The 20,925-nt window shown below is 32.1% G+C and overlaps 1 protein-coding gene across 2 annotated transcripts in view; it reads right to left on the reverse strand.

Annotated features, from left to right (window-relative positions):
• LOC115881783 (uncharacterized protein CG5098) overlaps nt 1-20,925 on the reverse strand; it is a 45,672-nt gene that overhangs the window by 4,645 nt on the left and 20,102 nt on the right. For both annotated transcript variants that reach the window (XM_030899435.1, XM_030899436.1), the window contains exons 5-14: nt 20,115-20,290; nt 15,829-15,987; nt 15,587-15,739; nt 12,566-12,868; nt 8,773-8,988; nt 8,553-8,671; nt 7,400-7,621; nt 5,434-5,575; nt 220-407; nt 34-158 (exon numbers count right to left, since the gene is read on the reverse strand). In XM_030899435.1, coding sequence (XP_030755295.1) covers nt 34-158; nt 220-407; nt 5,434-5,575; nt 7,400-7,621; nt 8,553-8,671; nt 8,773-8,988; nt 12,566-12,868; nt 15,587-15,739; nt 15,829-15,987; nt 20,115-20,290 — 1,803 coding nt within the window. The remainder of the gene's footprint in view (nt 1-33; nt 159-219; nt 408-5,433; nt 5,576-7,399; nt 7,622-8,552; nt 8,672-8,772; nt 8,989-12,565; nt 12,869-15,586; nt 15,740-15,828; nt 15,988-20,114; nt 20,291-20,925) is intronic.

Genomic DNA, 20,925 nt, shown 5'->3' on the forward strand with positions numbered 1-20,925 from the left:
ACAATATCAATGGCAGATATAGTAGGTACGTACCTGTAAATTCACTGGCATGAGGTCCCCTCTTACAAAACGCGCATATCCAACTAGCGTCTTTCCTCTCAGCATCGTACTTTGTACTCAGCGTACTGCAATGGAGACCTTTGGACCTCACTTTATGCCTGAAAAATTGTAACACACCAAATTTAGAATTCAGAAAACACTATGAGATGTTTCACTCACCTATATTCGCTATCGTCATGGTATTTCTTGTTTTTTGGCAGTTTCTTTTCCCCATCGTCGTCCGCCGCCAATGGTGTATTGATTACGCTGACAGATAGAGGTGAGTCTCTGTGACCTCGGATTTGAACGAAGGGCCCCCTAGACCGACTTGAACTGGTATTGCTACCAGAATCATAAGCGTAAATGTCCTGAAAAAATAATTAAGAAATACTTAGTGATGATTGTAAACATACTTATTCTAAAATATTTATGTATTGTGATGATACTGGGACAGAATCGTTCTGCTTCCCAACCTAACCTAACCTAACCTAACCGTCTCAGATACTGGCTGTTGTCACAGCCCTGAAACTGTATGATGAGTTATAACTGAAGAAAGAGGAACACATTATATCTGTAAGTGATCTGTATACAGGGTGATTCACATTTTACTAGAATAACTACAGGTATCGATAGAACTAACCGAAATAATGATAGTTTGTATTATAAACCATACTCCAAAAACGCTTCCGCTTGGAGTAAAATGGCGCTAAAATATGAATTATTTTTCGGTTTTTATTTTATTACTCGAAAACCAGAGGATTTAAATACGCAAGTGTTTGGTTAAATACTAAGGGCAACGTGGGTGATATGTGTTAAAAAAATTGGATTATTTGCTATACAGGGTGTTGTTTTTGTGAGTGTCAACTGCACGGAACCTTGTCGAACTTTTTTGTCGCACGCTACTGGATAAATTTGTATTTTTTTCTGATACCTTCCGTCTTTTTACTAACTTTTTTTGTCCTTAAATTTTTTTGATATGTCGCTTAGTTTTCGAGATATTCCACAAAATTCCGGACATAGCTCAGCTGCGTTCGAAAATTGTTACTTAATTAGCAGCATGCCATATGAAAAATTTTAGCGCCATTTTACTCCAAGCGGAAGCGTTTTTGAAGTATGGTTTATAATACAAACTATCATTATTTCGGTTAGTTCTATCAATACCTGAAGTTATTCTAGTAAAATCTGAATCACCCTGTATATACTTTGTTCATTCTACAAGTCTGACAATCTGTAATATCGATCTTATCCTAACTTTTTATTTCTGCATTGTCTGTTTGTACTCGGTTAATAAATTTTATTAGTATTAGTTAAATTATACTATAAACAGAGATATACAAACAAGTAAGCAAGATTTTGAAGTAGTAATTCTGGATTCCATCCCCTATTATTCAAAATAAGTGAATTAGAAGAGCAACTGTAAATCATAATTTTCCGATAATATATTAAATCTTAAATTCAAATATAATATGTACCAGAACTGATTGTAATATTTAAGATTTTTAGGTTAATTAACATTGACTTATATTTTTTTAATAAAGACAATATGTCCAAATAACAACATAATGTCCAAAATGTCAAAATACCGCAAGGCCTCTCTTCTACGTAATTAGCGGCATGCGGTAATGTTAAATGTCAAAATAGTGCAAACCTTATACCGCATATCGTTGCCATATATCTCTATTATAAACGAGAGTTGGTACTACTGATGACAAATCGAGAATCAGACGATGTTGGCTGTACTGCCGGCCGATTTCCGCCAATCAGAAACGTTTATCTTTGACAAGTTCTTCAGCGCCATGTTGAACGCAGTCATTCCGTCATTTTGCGTTTAGATATCGTCGGTGTCGTCTCGTGTGTTACAAATTTATATTTTATTCTTTAAATTTATTCAAAACAAAAATGTATTCAACACAGGATTTACCTTCAACAGAAGGAGACAGGGAAAAGATGAGTAATTTAATTGAACATACAGGTAAGAATTATATTTAAACTGTATACATGTTTTCTATTATTAATAAGAGTTAAATTATCTTAAGATGTAAATGAAGTGAACAATTTAGATATCGCTTCTGAAGAAAATGTTCAAGATGGATCACAAATTGAAGAATGTACTTCAAATGAACCACATAGTTCCTTAATATCAAACAAGAGGCCACAAGAGCTAGAATGCAACACCGTATCGGAAATAACAGATAAAAAAGGTAATAAAATATTTTATTCTTAATTTTCAATATTCTTATGTTTATTGTTATACAGACAGGTCGAACTATAAGCCAAAAATGGCAAAAAGGCCAAAACGGAGAGCTACGAAAAGAAAACGGAGTGCGGAGCGTTCAGATTATTCAAAAGTTGAATTGTATAAATTAAAAAGAGACTTGTTATTGCTAGAAGCCGGCAGGGAACAAGAACTTCACGAGTTACGGATGCAGATAGAAGAATATAAAATTAAAACTTTAATTTTAAAAAATAAAACATTAATTTTAGAAAAGAAAAAAATAGAGCTTGACATAATGTTATTAAACAAACAATTAAATAATTAATCTTCTGTTGTTTAATTTTTATAAAATTAACAATCCTCAAACATAGATTAAGTTTATAAAATTATTATTTATTATTCAAAAAAATATCAGAAAAAAAAACAAAGTAAAAGAAGTAATTATCAATTTTGGTATTAAATAGTTTTATTTTATCATAGATTTTCAAGAAAATTCGCCAATGTAAGACGGTTCAGATTCAAGAGGTTGGTACTATGGTTGACAAATGGAAAGTCAAACAATGTTGGCTGTACTGCTGGCCGAGTTCAACCAATAAGAAACGTTTATTTTTGACAAGTTCTTCGGCGCCATGTTGAAAGCAGTTATTCAGTCATTTTGCGTTTAGATATTGTCGGTGTCGTCTCGCGTGTTTCGAATTTTTATTTTATTCTTTAAAATAATTCAAAACAAATATGAATTCAACACAGGATTTATCTCCAACAGAAGGGGACAGTGAAGCAATGAGTAATTTAACTGTACATACAGGTAAGAATTATACTTAAACTTTATACATGTTTTCTATTATTAATACCATTTAAATTATTTTAAGATGTAAATGAAGTGAACAATTTAGACATCGCTTCTGAAGAAAATGTTCAAAATGAATCACAAAATGAAGAATGCACTTCAAAGGAACCACATAGTTCCTTAATATCAAACAAGAGGCCACAAGAGCTAGAATGCAACACCGCATCGGAAATAAGAGATAAAAAAGGTAATAAAATATTTTATTCTTAATTTCCAGTATTCTTACGTTTATTGTTATACAGACTGGTCGAACTATAAGTCAAAAATGGTGAAGAAGCCAAAACGGAGAGCTACGAAAAGAAAACGGAGTGAGAAGTGTCCAGATTCTTCAAAAGTTGAACTGATTAAATTAAAAAGAGGCTTGTTATTGATACAAGCTGGCAGGGAACAAGAACTTCATGAGTTACGAATGGAGATAGAAGAATATAAAATTAAAACTTTAATTTTAAAAAATGAAACTTTAATTTTAGAAAAGAAAAAAACAGAGCTTGACATAATGTTATTAAACAAACAATTAAATAATTAATCTTCTGTTGTTTAATTTTTATACAATTAACCCTAAAAATTAACAATCCTCAAACATAGATTAAGTTTATAAAAATATTATTTATTATTCAAAAAAATATTAGAAAAACATTACAAAGTAAAAGAAGTAATTATCAATTTTGGTATTAAATAGTTTTATTTTATCATAGATTTTCAAGAAAATTCGCCAATGTACGACGATTGAGATTCAAGAGGTTGGTACTATGGTTGACAAATGGAAAGTCAAACAATGTTGGCTGTACTGCTGGCCGAGTTCAACCAATCAGAAACGTTTTTGACACGTTCTTCGGCGCCATGTTGGATCCAGTTATTCAGTCATTTTGCGTTTAGATATTGTCGGTGTCGTTTCGCGTATTTCGCATTTTTATTTTATTCTTTAAAATAATTCAAAACAAATATGAATTCAACACAGGATTTATCTCCAACAGAAGGGAACAGTGAAGCAATGAGTAATTTAACTGTACATACAGGTAAGAATTATATTTAAACTTTATACATGTTTTCTATTATTAATACCATTTAAATTATTTTAAGATGTAAATGAAGTGAACAATTTAGACATCGTTTCTGAAGAAAATGTTCAAGATGAATCACAAATTGAAGAATGCACTTCAAAGGAACCACATAGTTCCTTAATATCAAACAAGAGGCCACAAGAGCTAGAATGCAACACCGCATCGGAAATAACAGATAAAAAAGGTAATAAAATATTTTATTCTTAATTTCCAATATTCTTATGTTCATTGTTATACAGACTGGTCGAACTACACGCCAAAAATAGTAAAAAATCGAAAACGTAAAGCACCGAAACGAAAATGGAGTGAGTGTCCAGATTCTTCAAAAGAACAATTGAATAAATTAAAAAAAGACATGTTATTGATAGAAGTTGGCAGGTTGCAAGAACTTAACGAGTTACGAATGGAGATAGAAGAATATAAAATTAAAAATTTAATTTTACAAAAGAAAAAAATAGAGCTTGATATTATGTTATTAAAAAAACAATTGAAAAAACAATCCTCAAACATAGATTAAGTCTATAAAACTATTATTTATTATTCAAAAAAATATTACAAAAAATTACAAAGTAAAAGAAGTAATTATCAATTTTGGTATTAAAAAGTATTTTTCATACTTAAACTAACACAGCTCTTATGTTTTTATAACAGAAGGTTTGTTATCCGTATATTTACAAACATTTTATTATGGAATTTTTTTTGTATTTTTATGAAAACATTTCAAAATCACTTTTTACGTAGAATTTAATAGTTTAAGTATATATTTTTTAAATTAATAATTTAAGAGTTATCAACAGAAAAATTGATTTTTTATTTAAGACACCCTTTTATTTTTAATTAAGTGAAAAGAACTTAAAATTACCTTTCCAAAAATATAGCACACTTGATATTTTGTTATAGTCCCCTTCGAAATATAGAATTTTTAAAAGTTATCCAGTTTTAACTAGAAAGCTTTGGACCCCTTATTGATGATCTGTCCCTAATAGAACTCGAAAATATATTTTTCCGGCAACATCAGAACGATGAAGTTATCAGAAAACTTTTGCAGCCAATTTCGAGAATGATTGAATAGCTAACCAAGATCCCAGCCGTTGGCCGTCAAGGCCGTGTGTTCTAGCCAAAGCGTCGTGTTAAACGAAATGAATATTTGAACAACGAATTTCATTCTGTCAGTATTCATCAAAATCAAACTACGATCTAAAAGGCCAGATATGTTCATCAAGTCCTCTACAATAATGCTTATTCTTAAAATATAATTTGTTGCAACTTACCTTAACCTCAGCCGCGAGTGTTTTAACAGGACTCTTGGTAGGAGATGGTACAATAGATTTTTTAGCAGCTTTGGTAATGGAAGTTGTAGGTGATCTAGAAATCTTCTTCGTTGCTGGAGTAGATCCTTTTGTCTTTGTAAATCTAGAAAAACAATAAGTGACATTAAGAAAACCTATCAATCTACCAGTCCTTTGAATAAAAAGATTAAGAAAGGAGCATATCAAAAATCTTAGGTCCACCGCGATGGGACTCAAATATGGCCGAGTTAAATTCCGGTTTATCAGTGCCGTTTTAATTTTATTTAAAAAGTGTAAAACTATGATGTAGAGTAGACGTGGGGTAGACTCAATAATTTGTTGTTTTATTTTACGTTGTGAATAAATGTTGGTAGTTATTAAAATTGTTATAAAAATATAAAATTTTAATAAAAATACATAAGTTATAATAATTATTTATTAACACAAACATCCGATACGCTACTGAAGCAGGTAAGTCAAATTGATGTATATATCTAAATTAATTGACATCTAATCTTTGACAAGTAGTAAATAAAAGCAAAAATGCAAGTAAAAATATATAATTAGTTATTTTAAGTGAATTTCAAAAATGATCGGTTTTCTACACGTATGTATATTATATTGTCACTTACTAGCCAAAAGTTGTTCCATTATTTCACTCGATTTTTGACCGAGATCTACCGCACGCTACACAATCAACTATTTTAGAGCCTTTTTCAATAAATCGCAATAGTGTCACTGTTAATTTAAGTTCTGCCACAATTTCCTTCTAGATTTACTACCTTTATACAACTATCAGTAGTAGAATAATAAATAACATAAAATAAGCTCCGTAAAGAGTGATAAATCAACAAAATTTCAAATCAAATTCAAATGTGTCAAATTAATCGTCAAACAAAACTGTAAAGGATTCCCACCCTAGAGTCCTTTTTCCGCCCACCATGCTTAAATACATGGATACATAGACTTAAAATAAAATATAGACTGAGCATCTCATTCATAAATAGCTGGAAAATGCGATCAGACAATGTCTTGTTATTGTTTTAGGCTCTAACGAGTGCGACACGAGCGATAGATAGGTTGTCTCCGTCGTAACGGTCGTTCCCTGACGACTCTGACGAGAAACGCAACACTGTCTTTTGCTCCTCAGTACACCTGAACTCTCCGTCCCATAGCCGGGTATTTTTTTTATTTTAATGAAGTATAATTCAATTAAAAATATATCGTATTTAAACTTTTTATATTTTATTAAGATTTAGGAGAGGTTTTTTAAATAAAAGTTTAGAAAAAAACGTCTTAGAGTCCAAAAACGATAAAAATAATAAAATACATGTTATAGAAAAAATTTTAATAATCGAAATTACGTATTTAATTTCTGAAATTAATAATTATTAATTTTAGTCAAACATTTACAACCCTAATATTAATCAAAACAGGATCTATTATATAGATATAATAGAATCGGCGACATGGAAAGAGAAAAAACTTTATGATTGTTGTAATTTTTTTCTGGTAAGTTATGTCTTATTATGTAAATTAGAGAAAACAGAAATCTGTTCCATTAAAGCAAGCTTTTAGGAAGTGGATAAAATGAAAACTACCTTTATTTAACTCGGTACTGTCTTTATTATACCGGGTGCGTCCCAAAAGTGGCTCACCGCCATAAATTTTTTATTTTTTTATTTAAAAAAAAACAAGATTTGGTATGTTAGTATATGACATAAATTGGGATTGATTGACGCATTCAATTGTTTTTGGTCACTTCCTGTTTCACCGGAAATGACTACAACTTTTGATTTTTAAATGGCACCCTAGGTATATCTCTATTTTATTCAATAGAAAATGACACTCTGAATAGAATGACATATCATATGTCAACTTATAGATTGCCCAATAATTTCATTCTTCTTTTTTACATATAGTATACCTAATCTGTGCTAATAGATACCTTTTGCGTTTCGGAGATGGTGCTCCATCTTCCTCGGCATCGACTCCTGAAGTAGGCCTGCTCTTCTGCGTTTTCTTCGCCACCGGTTTCTTTTGCTCCTCTTTTTTAATCTCACTGACAGGAACTTTGTCTTCCTCTTTTAAAATCGGCGTTTCGACAGACTCTTCGACAGCCGGTTCTTCCCGACTAGTCGACGACACAGAGTCGTCTAATTTTAATAAGCTGTAATAAGAATTAACAGAAAATTTTAAAAAATATCACATAATACAACTCAAAGAAAAATTTGTCATCACTGAACAGTATTGTATGCTTAACCAAAAATGTATACCGAACAAAAATGTAAAAAAAATGATTTTTGCTTTTTTGAGAACATTTTGAGAACCACTAGATCTTTTCTGGGTTTTCTTTCTTGTAAATTTGAATAAAAATGTAAAAAAAAATATTTTTGCTTTTTTTTAAGAACATTTTGAAAACCACTAGATCTTTTCTTTCTTGTAAATTTAATCAACTACCTATGTTACCATATGATCAAGAAATTAGTTTTTTTTAACTAAAAATTTAAAAAATTTCCAAATTTTTTTTCCAAAAATTCCAATTTTTTTTCCAAAAATTTCAATTTTTTTTCCAAAAATTCCAAATTTTCAATTTTTTCGCGAAAAAAAACACCCAATCGTGTTTCTGGGGTCGAAATATACCAATTCTAAAAATATTTGCCTTATTTAAGCCTCACCCTGTATATACAGAACTGCTTTATGTTTTGTTTAGGTTAGGCTGGTTTAAATAAATAGTGTTGTGATACATTAAGCTTTTGAAAATGTTTACTAGCAGACCTTGCAGTCGAACAGTGTTCTTTTTAGAACCTCTTTTAGTGCGAAGTATACAAGATAGCTTAATAGCCGTCTAATTACTTTATTAGAATATTTTGAACCTAAAAGCGGTAGTAATGGCCCTTTATGTCCCCTAAGTGCTGTTAAGAAGGTGAGTTTTGTTGATGTAAATAATAACTATTTATATATTTATAACTAATTTATTTTTGTTTCTTAAGATATTTTGATTAAAAGAAAATATATAAAAGTGGGCAACGCTGTGCCGGTCAAGCTTAGTCACATGACTAAAAGTTTATTTGGTATCAACTGTATATTATCATGCTCACCTATCGTCATTTAAATCTAAAGTAGTGTCATTCTTCGGCGGTGGTAATGGCGTCGGTTGAGGTGATTCAGAATGATTTTCTACAATTCCAGCGAACATTTCTTCTAATTTATTCTCTACCTGTAATAAAAATCTTACTACAATATCTAATAATAAAAAAACACAAAGCAACGTAATAACTCTATAAATTAGGAGAACATTTTATTAAACGTGTCACTTACATCAACAAAACTGGTATTTGTGTGCTTTTTCTTATCGAGTTCCGCAGCCAGCAGAGCCTCCAGATGAATGACGGGTGTCTGGCTCGATTCGGACGTTGTAATATCAGTCTTGCCATCCACCTGATCACTGCTCGCTAGGGAATCCTCTAAATGGTCCTTCGTTTTAATCACACTAACAGTCACGGGTCTCGCAACGTCTACAGATGAGTTTTTTGCCTGAAATTTGAAAAAGGTATTCGTAACAGCATTCGTAAGGGATATCAAATCTAATATAATAAACTCTCAAGTGTCTCGTTGTCATATCAGCAAAATTCTTGAGTATTTCGTGTTTCAGTGACGATACACATTTCTACTATAACGTCAATGGTAGTAATAATACTGTCAAGCAGATATTAAATGAATACTCAGTTATATTTATTTGTTATGTCCCTAGTCATAGGCCACAAACTGGTGTGTAACGTGTGGCGCCCAACGTGGGGCCAATGGTGTGATGACATGACTGCATATGATTTTTGAACTGACAGAAGCTTGGTAATCCTAAATATGTTGTCTGTATTTGATGGCGTAAGAAAAAAATACAAAGTAGAGTATTGTAACAGTCAAATTTCCTCGCAACGACCTCTGTGCGCTAGCTCATAAATTATCGCAAATAACTATTATTTTTGCATCATGTTTACTATAATTTTATTGTTAAATATTATTTTATTTAAATTTTATAATTATGCAACCCGATATACACCGCGCTATTACACAATATTGTCACTGGACCAGACATACCAGCAGTAGTAGGCTTTTTGTCCATCTCTCTATATCTTTGATCATCACCTCCGTCACTTGTCACTGTCAGATCAAATCAGATGTTTTTGGATTTATTTATCCTTTGTTTTGGTTATTGAAATTTTATAATTATCAGATAAAATTTCGTAGTTAAATTGGTTATTTTTGATGTGGATCGCAGTATGCAATTCGTTCTTTTAATTGTGGAATTTCTGAGTTTAGTTCGTTCATTGACCGGATATGGAATATGGCTGAGGAGAAAACATCATTTTTATTTATGCCTTTTGTGAGTTGGACTAGTCAAGATATATAGTTCTCTATCTATATCCTGGAGGGAGATTTCCAGTTGAAATCTGATTTTGTGAAGGAAATCGAATCCTTGCATCACTTCTTGTGTACCCACCGTCCGAATGTCGTCATGAAGAACTGGCTGCCGTTTCATGAAGCATTCCCTGTTGGTGAATAGCAGGTCTTTGTAAAGAAGGATTAAGGCTTCCGAAACACCTTTGGTCAGAGACGTGGTTGGATTTTGTTGATTTGTATGGACCGCCGACTAATTTCCGCAATGGGATTAAAATAGCCAAATTCTCCGACCGATATCCCGATTCCACGTGCCCAAGAAGTCCCAGAATAGTTCCAAGGTATGTTATAATTCTTCTGCCTATTCTAAGTCAATACTCAACTGATTTTTATTCGTATTGTTGACTGGTTTTCGACTTTCCCACGCCCACGTGGTGTAGAAAGATTAGTTGAGTGTTATCTTTCTTAAGTCTTATTTGGTTGTTCGTAAGTGTAGAGCAAGAAGACCGATCCAGACCGGACAGCACAGAACAGTCCAGAATTCCATCCGTTCCTGTTGCCCGTGTGTAGAGTTACCCGTTGGACATCATAAACCCTCGTTGAGGTAAAGTTCAGATTTGATTAGTCCTTCTTTATTACCTTTATTAACTCCTACACGTTGTGCTAGTCCTTGTTCTATAATTGACGCTCTTTCTAAGACAACCAATGTTATTTAGGGTATTTTTATGACACCTGTTGAAGTCCTACACCTGCCTGGTATCTGTACGTTTGCTGACGGGCTCCAGTGACAATACAACCAGCTGCTGTAGCCTGCTGTAGCTACCCCATTGCTATACACCGAAGCTCAGCTGGAGGAAGTTTCAGTAGTTTGCAAGTACTTGTCAAGACATTACGTTAGAGTAAGATCGTTTAGATATTAGTTAGATTTGATATTTGTATTCCGCCCTTAGAGCATACTTAGTTTTAGTTAAGGGGGATGACGTTTTAGTTTTAGTATAGCTTAAAACATTTTTCATTTTGCATTCGTAATTAGTAATTCTTAACGATTTAAAATTTCTTAACATATTTCAATCTACCTTTCATTCATTTTTTTTATATAAATATTAACTTTTAATATTTTAATAAATTACTTAAACATTTTTAGTAGTATTATTTAAGTTAGAGTCACTTAAGTTTAACGAATTACAGTAATATTTGAAGTTCATGATAGTTACACTCAACAGTTCGAGGTTAGTGTTGAAGTGTACTTAATAGTTGCTTCTTTATTGCCGAGTTCATAGAGTATAATCTCGTGGCGCCCTTTTATTAATATCTTTGAACCCCGACCACCCGGCTGTTAAAATTAAAAAGCTAGTGGCCTCTATGCAACTCATTACCGATTAAGTAAACTTGTGTTTTATTGAACTTCAAATTAGAAAGGGCGTGGCAGTATGTCCAACGAGTATCTTCCCGGACTCGTTTGATTCGTCGAGATTCAAAAAATTCTACAACCTAACCAACAATTAAATACGAAAAATCCAGATTCGAAAAGACATTCAATATTTAAAAGGGTCGAGTCAATATTCAGTAATTTGTTAGGTCGTGAAACCGACGACACTACCTCCAGGCTAGCGACAATGTGCATTTTAGAATATTGTATTACGTAAGTACAAATTATTTTTACATAATTAACCTAGACAGAGACCCAGCCACGCGTTGCTATAGCTAGGGTCAGTGATATTTTGGTAGTAGTGTAAATAAACAATTATTTCTATTCTCACCATCGCTATTTCGTCTTTCTCTGTGGTTACAGGTCCATCAACTTCATCAGGCTACGAAAGCATTAACAAACAAAATATTTTTGAGGTTTAAGTTAAGAATGTAAACAAAAAACGTAATATATATTTAACAAAAAACTAGATTTTGGCCAAAAATGTTTCTTACCGCTTCATCGGTACTTTTAACATCCTCTTTTAATTCGTCGATTTGAGTAGGCTTGTTAAAAAAAACGATAATATATAAATATTTATCACACAAAATGCACTTTAATTAAAAAGATATATTATGAAATATTAATGCCATAATATCTATGTCTAGTATAGTATTTTAATGTTATTTCATATTACTTAGTTATAAAACGTCACCAAATACCGTATGATCGAAAAACAACGGCGTACAGTTGGCTTGGAAATAACGATCGATGACATTTCCCCTATAATTTGACAGCGATCTTCATTTCATAGCTATCGCTGACGCCGTTTTTATTCGATCATACTGCATGTCTTGTGTTTTAAAATTCTTACCAATTCTGACAAATTTTCCTTTATATCAGAGTCATCAGTTGGTGCAGACTTAAATAAAGAAAAAAAATAATACTTTAAAAAATATATAAAAAACTATGTAGTATAAAACTTAATATTTGTTAAAAAAAAGCCTACCTCATTTGATACTTCCTTTGTGCTGTCAATACTTTCAATACGAGCAGCCTTAAAAAACATTTTTAAAAATTATTTAACTGTTTAATAAAACACGATATTTCAAGAGAAAATTTTCAGTAGTAGGTAAAAACAAGACCCATTTATCAATTTTAAACACAAATCTTATGAATTATGCCATATCTAGAAGTTTATCACTATATAGCCTTTTCGTCAGTAATATTACATCATACACGTCCTTAATAAGGTACACACATATAATAAATACTTAATAATATATAATTAATATAATAAACCCTTACCTTGGCAACCTCTTCCTCCAGTTTACACTCCCCCATCCTCTCCGCCCTCCTGCCCTTCTCCTTCAACCCCTCCTGGACCATGGCGGCGATATCGTCGATGGTCTCCGATTCGCTGCTGGTTTTTCGCCGGGCCTTGGCCGGCAGCAGTTCGTCCAGCTCGTCGGAGGACCGTCGACGTTCCGGCACCTTGTTGTCCTCCAGGATGGTGGCTATGGCGATGGGGTCGGACGCGGGCACCGAAGGGGGGACCTGGCGGTCTTGGTGGTTGTGGGGCTGGTCGGTAGGCATCGGTTCTGGAATGGCCTGGAGCAGAAGATTATTAATATCTTAGATCCCTAGATCATAAAGCTTTGAATAAAAAGATTAAGGAAGGAATATAAACTATCGTCTAAGTCCCACTAGTCTCCTCGGGCACCCAACAATGTTGCCATGTCCTAGATCTTAATTTTCACTACATTTTATTCAAAATGAACGTTAGTCAAATAATGATCAAATCATCTAGAAATATTTTTACTATTCTTTTTTAATTCAAATATTATACTTTATTTATAAAAATATAAGATATATTAGTAATAATTATTTTTGATAAATTATTATATTTAGGCCCGTATTTATAATCGTTTCTCAAAAGCGGCTCCAGTCACGAGATGCAAACGACAGACAAAAATAACAGGCTTACTACTTAAATAGTAGCCTAGTAAGCCTGTTATTTTTGTCGGTCTTTTCGGAGACCCAGTTCGAAACGCGACTATGAATACAGGCCAAAGAGTAGATAAGACAAGAGACGACAGTGAACAAAGAAGTCGAATTTATCAGATATATTAAAATTTAAAGGTCCCATCAAGTCCCATTTTGTCTGTTGCCAAGTATATTTCTTTGAAAAATAAACAAGATTTTCTGAAAATAAATTAATAATATAAGGATATAAGTAACGTATGTTAATACAGAAATGTAAATTTTTAGTTTAGGTTGGTTTAGGTTCTTTTTTCGCAATGTACTGATAATATCAAAGAAACAGAATGACTAAGTTCATCGATTTCAAAGATAAACAGATAAAATCTCAAAATCTTACAACGGCGTATTTTATCTAATCTAACCTATGATTTTAGGACGCTAATCAGCTGTGCTAATCAGGCTTCAACATAAACAAATCTGATTAGTTGTTTTCTTGCATTTTTGCCTTTTTAAAGTGTGTTTTCAGAGTTTTTAGATATATTATCGTTTTGAGAGTTTTTAAGGTTTAATTTTAGTATCGTTTTTGTTGCGTAGTAATTTGTAAATATTGTTAAATATGAATACTGAACAGGACACGAGTAGCAGGAAAAGACGAGATGGTGGCAATGTGTGTGCTTATAAAGACTGCAAAAATAGGTCTTATTCTTCGACAAACATAATATTTCACTCTTTTCCAAAGGATCCTGAAAAGTATTTTTATAGAAATATACTATATAATTATGTTATTAAACTAAATGTAATCCATAGATCGAAGACATGGTTAGAAGCTTGTAATATATTTTTCCAAAAAAATTGAGCAACTCTATTTTTTTGTACATAAACTCCACATTGTGATTTTACACTTGTTCAAGTCCATATGTAAAAAAATACACGCAAATAAAACATTTCTTACAAATCGACTTGGTCACTTTATCTTGTTTACCAACGATATACAAAATATTGCTTTTATTATCTTTATTCCCCGACAAATATGTTTCTAATTATAATTTATTTTATATAATATTTAGAAAACTCATTTTTTTTCGTTTCTATTTATTTCTTTATCCATACAGTAACTATTTATAAGCTATACAGGCAAGTTTTAATAATAGCCTATTTCAAATTTCCCGCGAAAAAATTACGAAAATTTAAAGGGACAAGCGAGACGAGGTCACTCTCCCCACCACTCAAACATGAAAGGTACCGCGCGAACTGTCGTCTCTTGTCTTATCTACTCTTTGTACAGGCCTTACATTTTCATTGAAGTTTGAGTAACACTAAACAAACCATCTAAAATAGAAAATCTCAAAGAATACAAAAATGCTGATGTGTGAAAATGCGTTAATACTAACTTATCTTATAAATATACTCTGTTTTTTTTCTCAAGTAAGATTTCGACAGACGATGACAGAAGAAACGCAGATGACGTCCCATACCAAACTATTTATTTCACTAAAAAAAGTTTCTAACATTTTTTAAGTTAACTATGGATGGGTTTAAATATAAATCCGTCATGCGTCTTTATATCCAGTTTTATTGGTTTATTTCAAAAATGACAGATCATATTTCAATTTTATTGGTTTGACGGAACGATGAACGATAAACGGGCGCCGATGCGTATGAACTCGCCTTTAGATTTTTGAGGCTTGTCAAAGTCCATTCCAGGTTGCGGATGGAATCTTCCAAGTTCTTGAGTTCCGCCTTGAGTTGGTTACCACTTGGAAAGCAGAACGGTTCTGGTCCAGTTAGTGGAGTGTTCGCTCCTTTCCTAGCTAGATTATTTGCTTTTTCATTGCCTTCTATCCCTTGGTGAGCAGGCACCCAGTGTAGGAGGATAGTTGTTAATAATCGCTGCCCTGGCAGAAAGTCTTATGAGGTCTTATACACCAATAAAGTTACCATCATAAAGTTTGTATACCGCATCTCGTACATAACTGCATCTCGTATATGGTAAAAGTATCCTACTAAACATATACTACTGGAGTAGCTAAAATATCGACCATCACACGATAGGTAAATAATGGATTTTAGTACTGCAGAAAAATAATGTCTAAAGGTACTGGTTTAAAAAAATTAAGATTAAAGTTAATTAATCAACCTTTAAAGTATAAAATTTGGTAATGAATCAGCGATGGCTATGAAATAAACATCGCTGTCATTTTATATGTAAATTTATATGAGAAATGCCATCGATATTCATTTCATAGCCATCGCTGACGCCGTTTTTATTCGATCATACGGTATTTGCTAAACAGAACAGGTCGTTACAATTAGCTGTTCCAATTAAAGTGGTTGCATGGTACTTACTTTTTCAACTTCTGTTTTAATATCTTCCTCTTTGTTCACTCTGATAGTTTTACTTGGTTTTCTTTTACGCCTTGACTTGGTACTGTCCAAACTATCTTCATTGCTGTGCATTGATCCTGAGTCATCTTCTTTTGGATTAGCACCAGTAGGCAACTAAGAAAAAAACATATGAAGTAAACACATCGTGCAGACAATTTTTTTATCAATATACATATATATTTCACACAAATTTCCATACTTACATTAGTACCACTGGAATTGCTATTTTCATCATAGCTACTAGCAGCTTGCACAATGACGCTGTGACTTTGAGATTGCTGTCTATCGCTTGGAGGTTTCTCAGTGATAGATGTGGTAGTGGTAGAGGGTGGATCATGTTTGGCTTCTTGGTAGGGCATTATCTAAACAAAAATATGTAAAACAGAACTTACAGGCAGGACAAAAATAGTCTTTTTCCAAAGAAATAAAAACTATTATTATTTTATCTAAAATAATTATTAGTTTAACATATGAAACAAAACTTGTTTCATATATGTTGAACTAATTATACCGACACTTTTTACCCTCAGTTGCACTTATACATATACAACAAAACTGACACTAAGAAACAAAACCTAAATTTTATGTTTTTCTATATCCACATTGCAATCTTTTTATATTATTTTCACCTCAAAATAACAAAGATAAAAAATTGATTGTGCAATATTTACAGTATGTTGGTAATTTGCACTGTTCATTAAATTAATCTGCAAGATCCAATATAACTACAACATAATATGATAAAATTAATAATAGAAATTACATTCTCCTATTTATTTACTAACTAAAAATGCATATCTACAATATATTTTTTTCTTTTGAAACAAACTTATTTTAATAATTTAACAAGAAATGTTAAATACAAACAACTAAATACTACGTAGGTATTATAGATATATACAGAAATATATCAACAATAGATATGATTTAATAGAGAGACCGAATTTCTCATTATGATTATTTATTATCGCGAATTGTCTTGTAACTTAATTTTATTATTTGAAAAACAAAGAAATATTGACCATTGCTTGAAATAGTTTTCTATATCATAGATATATAACTAAAGTTTTTATATTATTTAGTATTAGTCATTTATTTCCTTTTTTACTGTATGGAAAGATTTTTTACTTGTCTCCGTATTTCCTTATACCGGGTGTTGCATCGTCGGACGGGACATAAGAAATCCCATGTAAATTTTAATGGAGTGAATTATTGGCTTCCCTAATTATTTTAGAGAATAATTCTATTTAGGTTTATTGAAGAGCACTAAAACCCACATTCAAAAGAACAACTTTAGATATTTTTTATTAGCCCGTTTACGAGTTATCGCCGATTTCTTTTTAAATATTTCTCCTTTCTTATGGCCCTGTATTTACTTATGAGCACCAGTCAAGGTAAAAGATAACTGTCAAATGAAGTTGTCATTTCAGAAATTTACCTATTTAGTGCTTTATTATTATTGAAAACTCATTCCTACATCGGAAATGTTAAAGATGTATTTATAAATACAAATTAATATGAATTAAAGTAAAATAAAGTAATCAATTACAAGGTTAATTATAGTATTATTACAATATTCAATAACTTATTAATTTAGGCACTATTAAATTGTTAGAAGTTTAGGATTTAAGAAGATGTTCAAATATTCCTCCATCGACTGCTAGACAATAACCCAGGCGATCATAAAATTCTCTTCTTACATTCGTTAGTTGGTAAACTGAAATTCTATTGCATTCGGCAGAAATAGCATTTTTAACTCGTCTAGATTTGGGTATTTTTTATCCTTGTATATCCTTATTTTAAATGGCTCCAGAGAAAGAAATCATTTGGCGAAATATCAGGAGACCTTGCTGGCCAATTTACTGTATGATTTAGGTCAATAACGTTTCCGTTAAAAATATTGTCTAAATATTCCCGAACAGCCAGGGTACTATGTGCCGGGCAGCCATCCATTTTGTACCAAACTTCCTGATTTTCCCTAGCGGCATCATGCAAAGCAGGTAAAATATGATTTTCGAGTCGTTCCAAATAATATTCTGCATTTAAATTTCGCGTAAGAAATAATGGCCCGATAATATTGTGTCCGAATATCCCTGCCCAAACATTTACTTTCTGTGGATATTGCGTCCTTGTTTCGACAAACCTGATGTATTGGTTTTCTTTGTTCCAATATCGATAATTTTGAACATTGGGTTCATTATTTAAGGTAAACGTGCATTCGTCAGTGAAACATATGTTTTTTAAAAATTCCCTATCCGTGTTTGCTCTTTCCATCATATCAAAACAAAACGCCTGCCGCCGTATTTCGTCCCCATCTCGTAGCTCTTGGTGCTTTTCATATTTGAAGGAATAGTATTTATGTCGTTTCAAAATTCGAAACGATGGAAGTGTGATATATTCCTATTTCATCCTCAAGTTTCCTTGTGCTGATCTTTCCATCGTTCTCTTCCACGCACAATAAAACTTCCAAGTCGGTATCGTTTCTTGCATCTTCTCTTTGTTACTGCCTTGCTTCACATCTGCAGTTATTTATTAGGGTACCATTGGTCTCAAATCTCTGGATATTCCTTGCAGTTGTAGATTTTCCAGGTATCGGTCTATTCGGATACAGAGTAGCAAACATGTCCGACACCTTTTGATAACTATTTCCTTGATAATACCATTTAATCATCAATACTTTTTCTTCGGTAGTGTAATTCATGGCTAATATTTTCGATGTAGATATGAGTTTTCAATAATAATAAAGCACTAAATAGGTAAATTTCTGAAATGACAACCTCATTTGACAGTTATCTTTTACCTTGACTGGTACTCATAAGTAAATACAGGGCCATAAGAAAGGAGAAATATTTAAAAAGAAATCGGCGATAACTCGTAAACGGGCCAATCAAAAATATCTAAAGTTATTCTTTTGAATGTGGATTTTAGTGCTCTTCAATAAACCTAAATAGAATTATTCTCTAAAATAATTAGGGAAGCCAATAATTGACCCCATTAAAATTTACATGGCATTTCCTATCACCCGGTATACCGGGTGATGCTAGCAGTTTTGAACTGTTCAATTACTGGCTCCCCTGTTGATTTTACACCAAAGTGGAAAAATAGTTTTTCTTTAAGGTCTGCTTGTGCTGAATACACATGCAAAATTTGAACAATTTTGAAGAAGCCGATTTTAAGTAATTTAAGAAAAACTGAATCTATTTTTAAATTAAAACTTAACAGGTAATGCAAAACCAGGCAAATGCATTTTTCCCAAAATGTCAATAATAAAAAAGTATTTCCTCCTGTAACGATGATCCAGGCACATACTGTATGATGTAAATAAATTTTGAATTATTTAGTATTAGTCGTTTATTTTCTTTGTTACTTTGGGAAGAGATTAAAACAAAGTTTATTTTAATTCAGATAAATTTTGTATACAGGGTGGTCCGAGCTGTATTCCAGGAACTTCGGCAGCATATTCTGCAGATAAATATAAGTAAAAAAGTTCGTGTAGATGTATGTCTTAAATTGCTTAGTTTCGGAGATACAGGGTGTAGAAGTTTCATTTTTAGTTCGGTTTTTTTCCAAATAATTTCTGAAGTAACGTCAATATTTGGATGAAAATTGGTGACTGGGAGTTTTTTGACATGAAAAATTTGATTTTTATGTCAATATGACTCCTGTTTGTAGGGGGCGCCACCTACATATGTTTTAACTGTTTTGAAGAGTAATAACTTTTCGTCCGTACCTGTATAAAATGAGTGCAAAAGTATACATTTCCGTGACTTTTTACGTAAAAAATGTCTCTTGGTAAAAATCGCTACGAGCAACCGTTCTCAAGATATTTAAAATAGAAATAGTCAATACATGTCATTATTGACAAAAAATAAACACTTTGAGTAGATATTGTTATTTGACTGAAATGATAAATTTGTGAACTCTTTTATTTTTTAAAATTAATTATAAATTTTTCTTCCAGAAAATTTACAAAAACATTTAAAATTTCAGTCTAATAACTATTTAGTCAACAATTTATGTCAATTATGATGGGTATTGATAATTTTGATGCCAAACATCTCAAGAACTATTAATTGCTCATAGCGATTTTTACCAAGAGACCTTTTTTACGTAAAAAACATCGTAAATTTATATTTTTTTACTCACTTGTTTTATACAGGTACAGACGAAAAGTTTTTACTCTTCAAACCAGTTAAAATATATGTAGGTGGCGCCCTCTACAAGTAGGAGTCATATTGACATCAACATCAAATTTCTCACGTCAAAAAACCTCCAGACACCAATTTTCATCCAAATATTGACGTTACTTCAGAAATTATTTTGAAAAAATTGTAATAAGAATGAAACTTCTACACCCTGTATCTCCGAAACTAAGCATTATAGGACATACCGTTCGGACCACCCTGTATATAAAGGCAGTGATAAACCTGTCTCCATATTTCTTTGACATAATGGTAATTATAAAAATTGTTAAAATTTACAGTAATACCTTTTCTGAAGTTGGATTAAGCCTTTCCAAAATCGAATCCACTCTTACATTCGATCTTTTTAGGTTCTTCCCTGCGTCTGGAGTGGATATGGTAGCAGAAACAGGGGCCATTATTCCTCCGCCCAAGCTCAAACCTGGACTCACCGATTTCGGGCCTGGACTCACGGATTTTCTCCCTTAAAACAAACACAAATCGCAATATAAGCCACGGTGTGCTATATCTTCCGACAGAGAAAATTTTTCACATATTAACATCCAAAAACGTTATTTACGAAAGAAAAATGAAAAATAGGTTTTTGCAGAAATATCAGCAGTTGATATGCTTCATTCAGACCTCGAAATTAGTAGAATAAATTAGTGGCTTAAATTGTGTTATCCATTATATTCTGTTTTTTATAAATTTATAATTCTTTAATTAAATAAAAAGCCTATATGTATATTACATGTTCCTATCAAAATTGACATTTTTATTTATAGGATGTTTTTTTTTATCGTAATATGAATACGTAGTTTATTAAAGTAGTTTTCATGTAGTTAATGAACGGGAAAAGACGTAGTTTTGGAAGAAAAACTGCACGTAGTTAATCAGGTAAATTACGTCTTAATTAACTACTTCCGAACCATGCAGTGCTTCCTAAATATTTTTATTCAAAGCAAAGACCGTATAAAGCGAAAACACTTCTCCGAAAAGAGGAGAGTAAAGAAACCAAGAAACAACCTGACTCATCTCCATCAAAGGGCAAGAGAGGGAGCGAAAACCTCTCACCTCTTCTCCGGCAGGGAGAGAAAAAAGCCAGGATGGAAAGCCGTC

This window comes from Sitophilus oryzae, unplaced genomic scaffold, assembly GCF_002938485.1.
Source record: "Sitophilus oryzae breed Bouriz unplaced genomic scaffold, Soryzae_2.0 scaffold_173_pilon_pilon, whole genome shotgun sequence".
NCBI lineage: Eukaryota > Metazoa > Arthropoda > Insecta > Coleoptera > Curculionidae > Sitophilus > Sitophilus oryzae.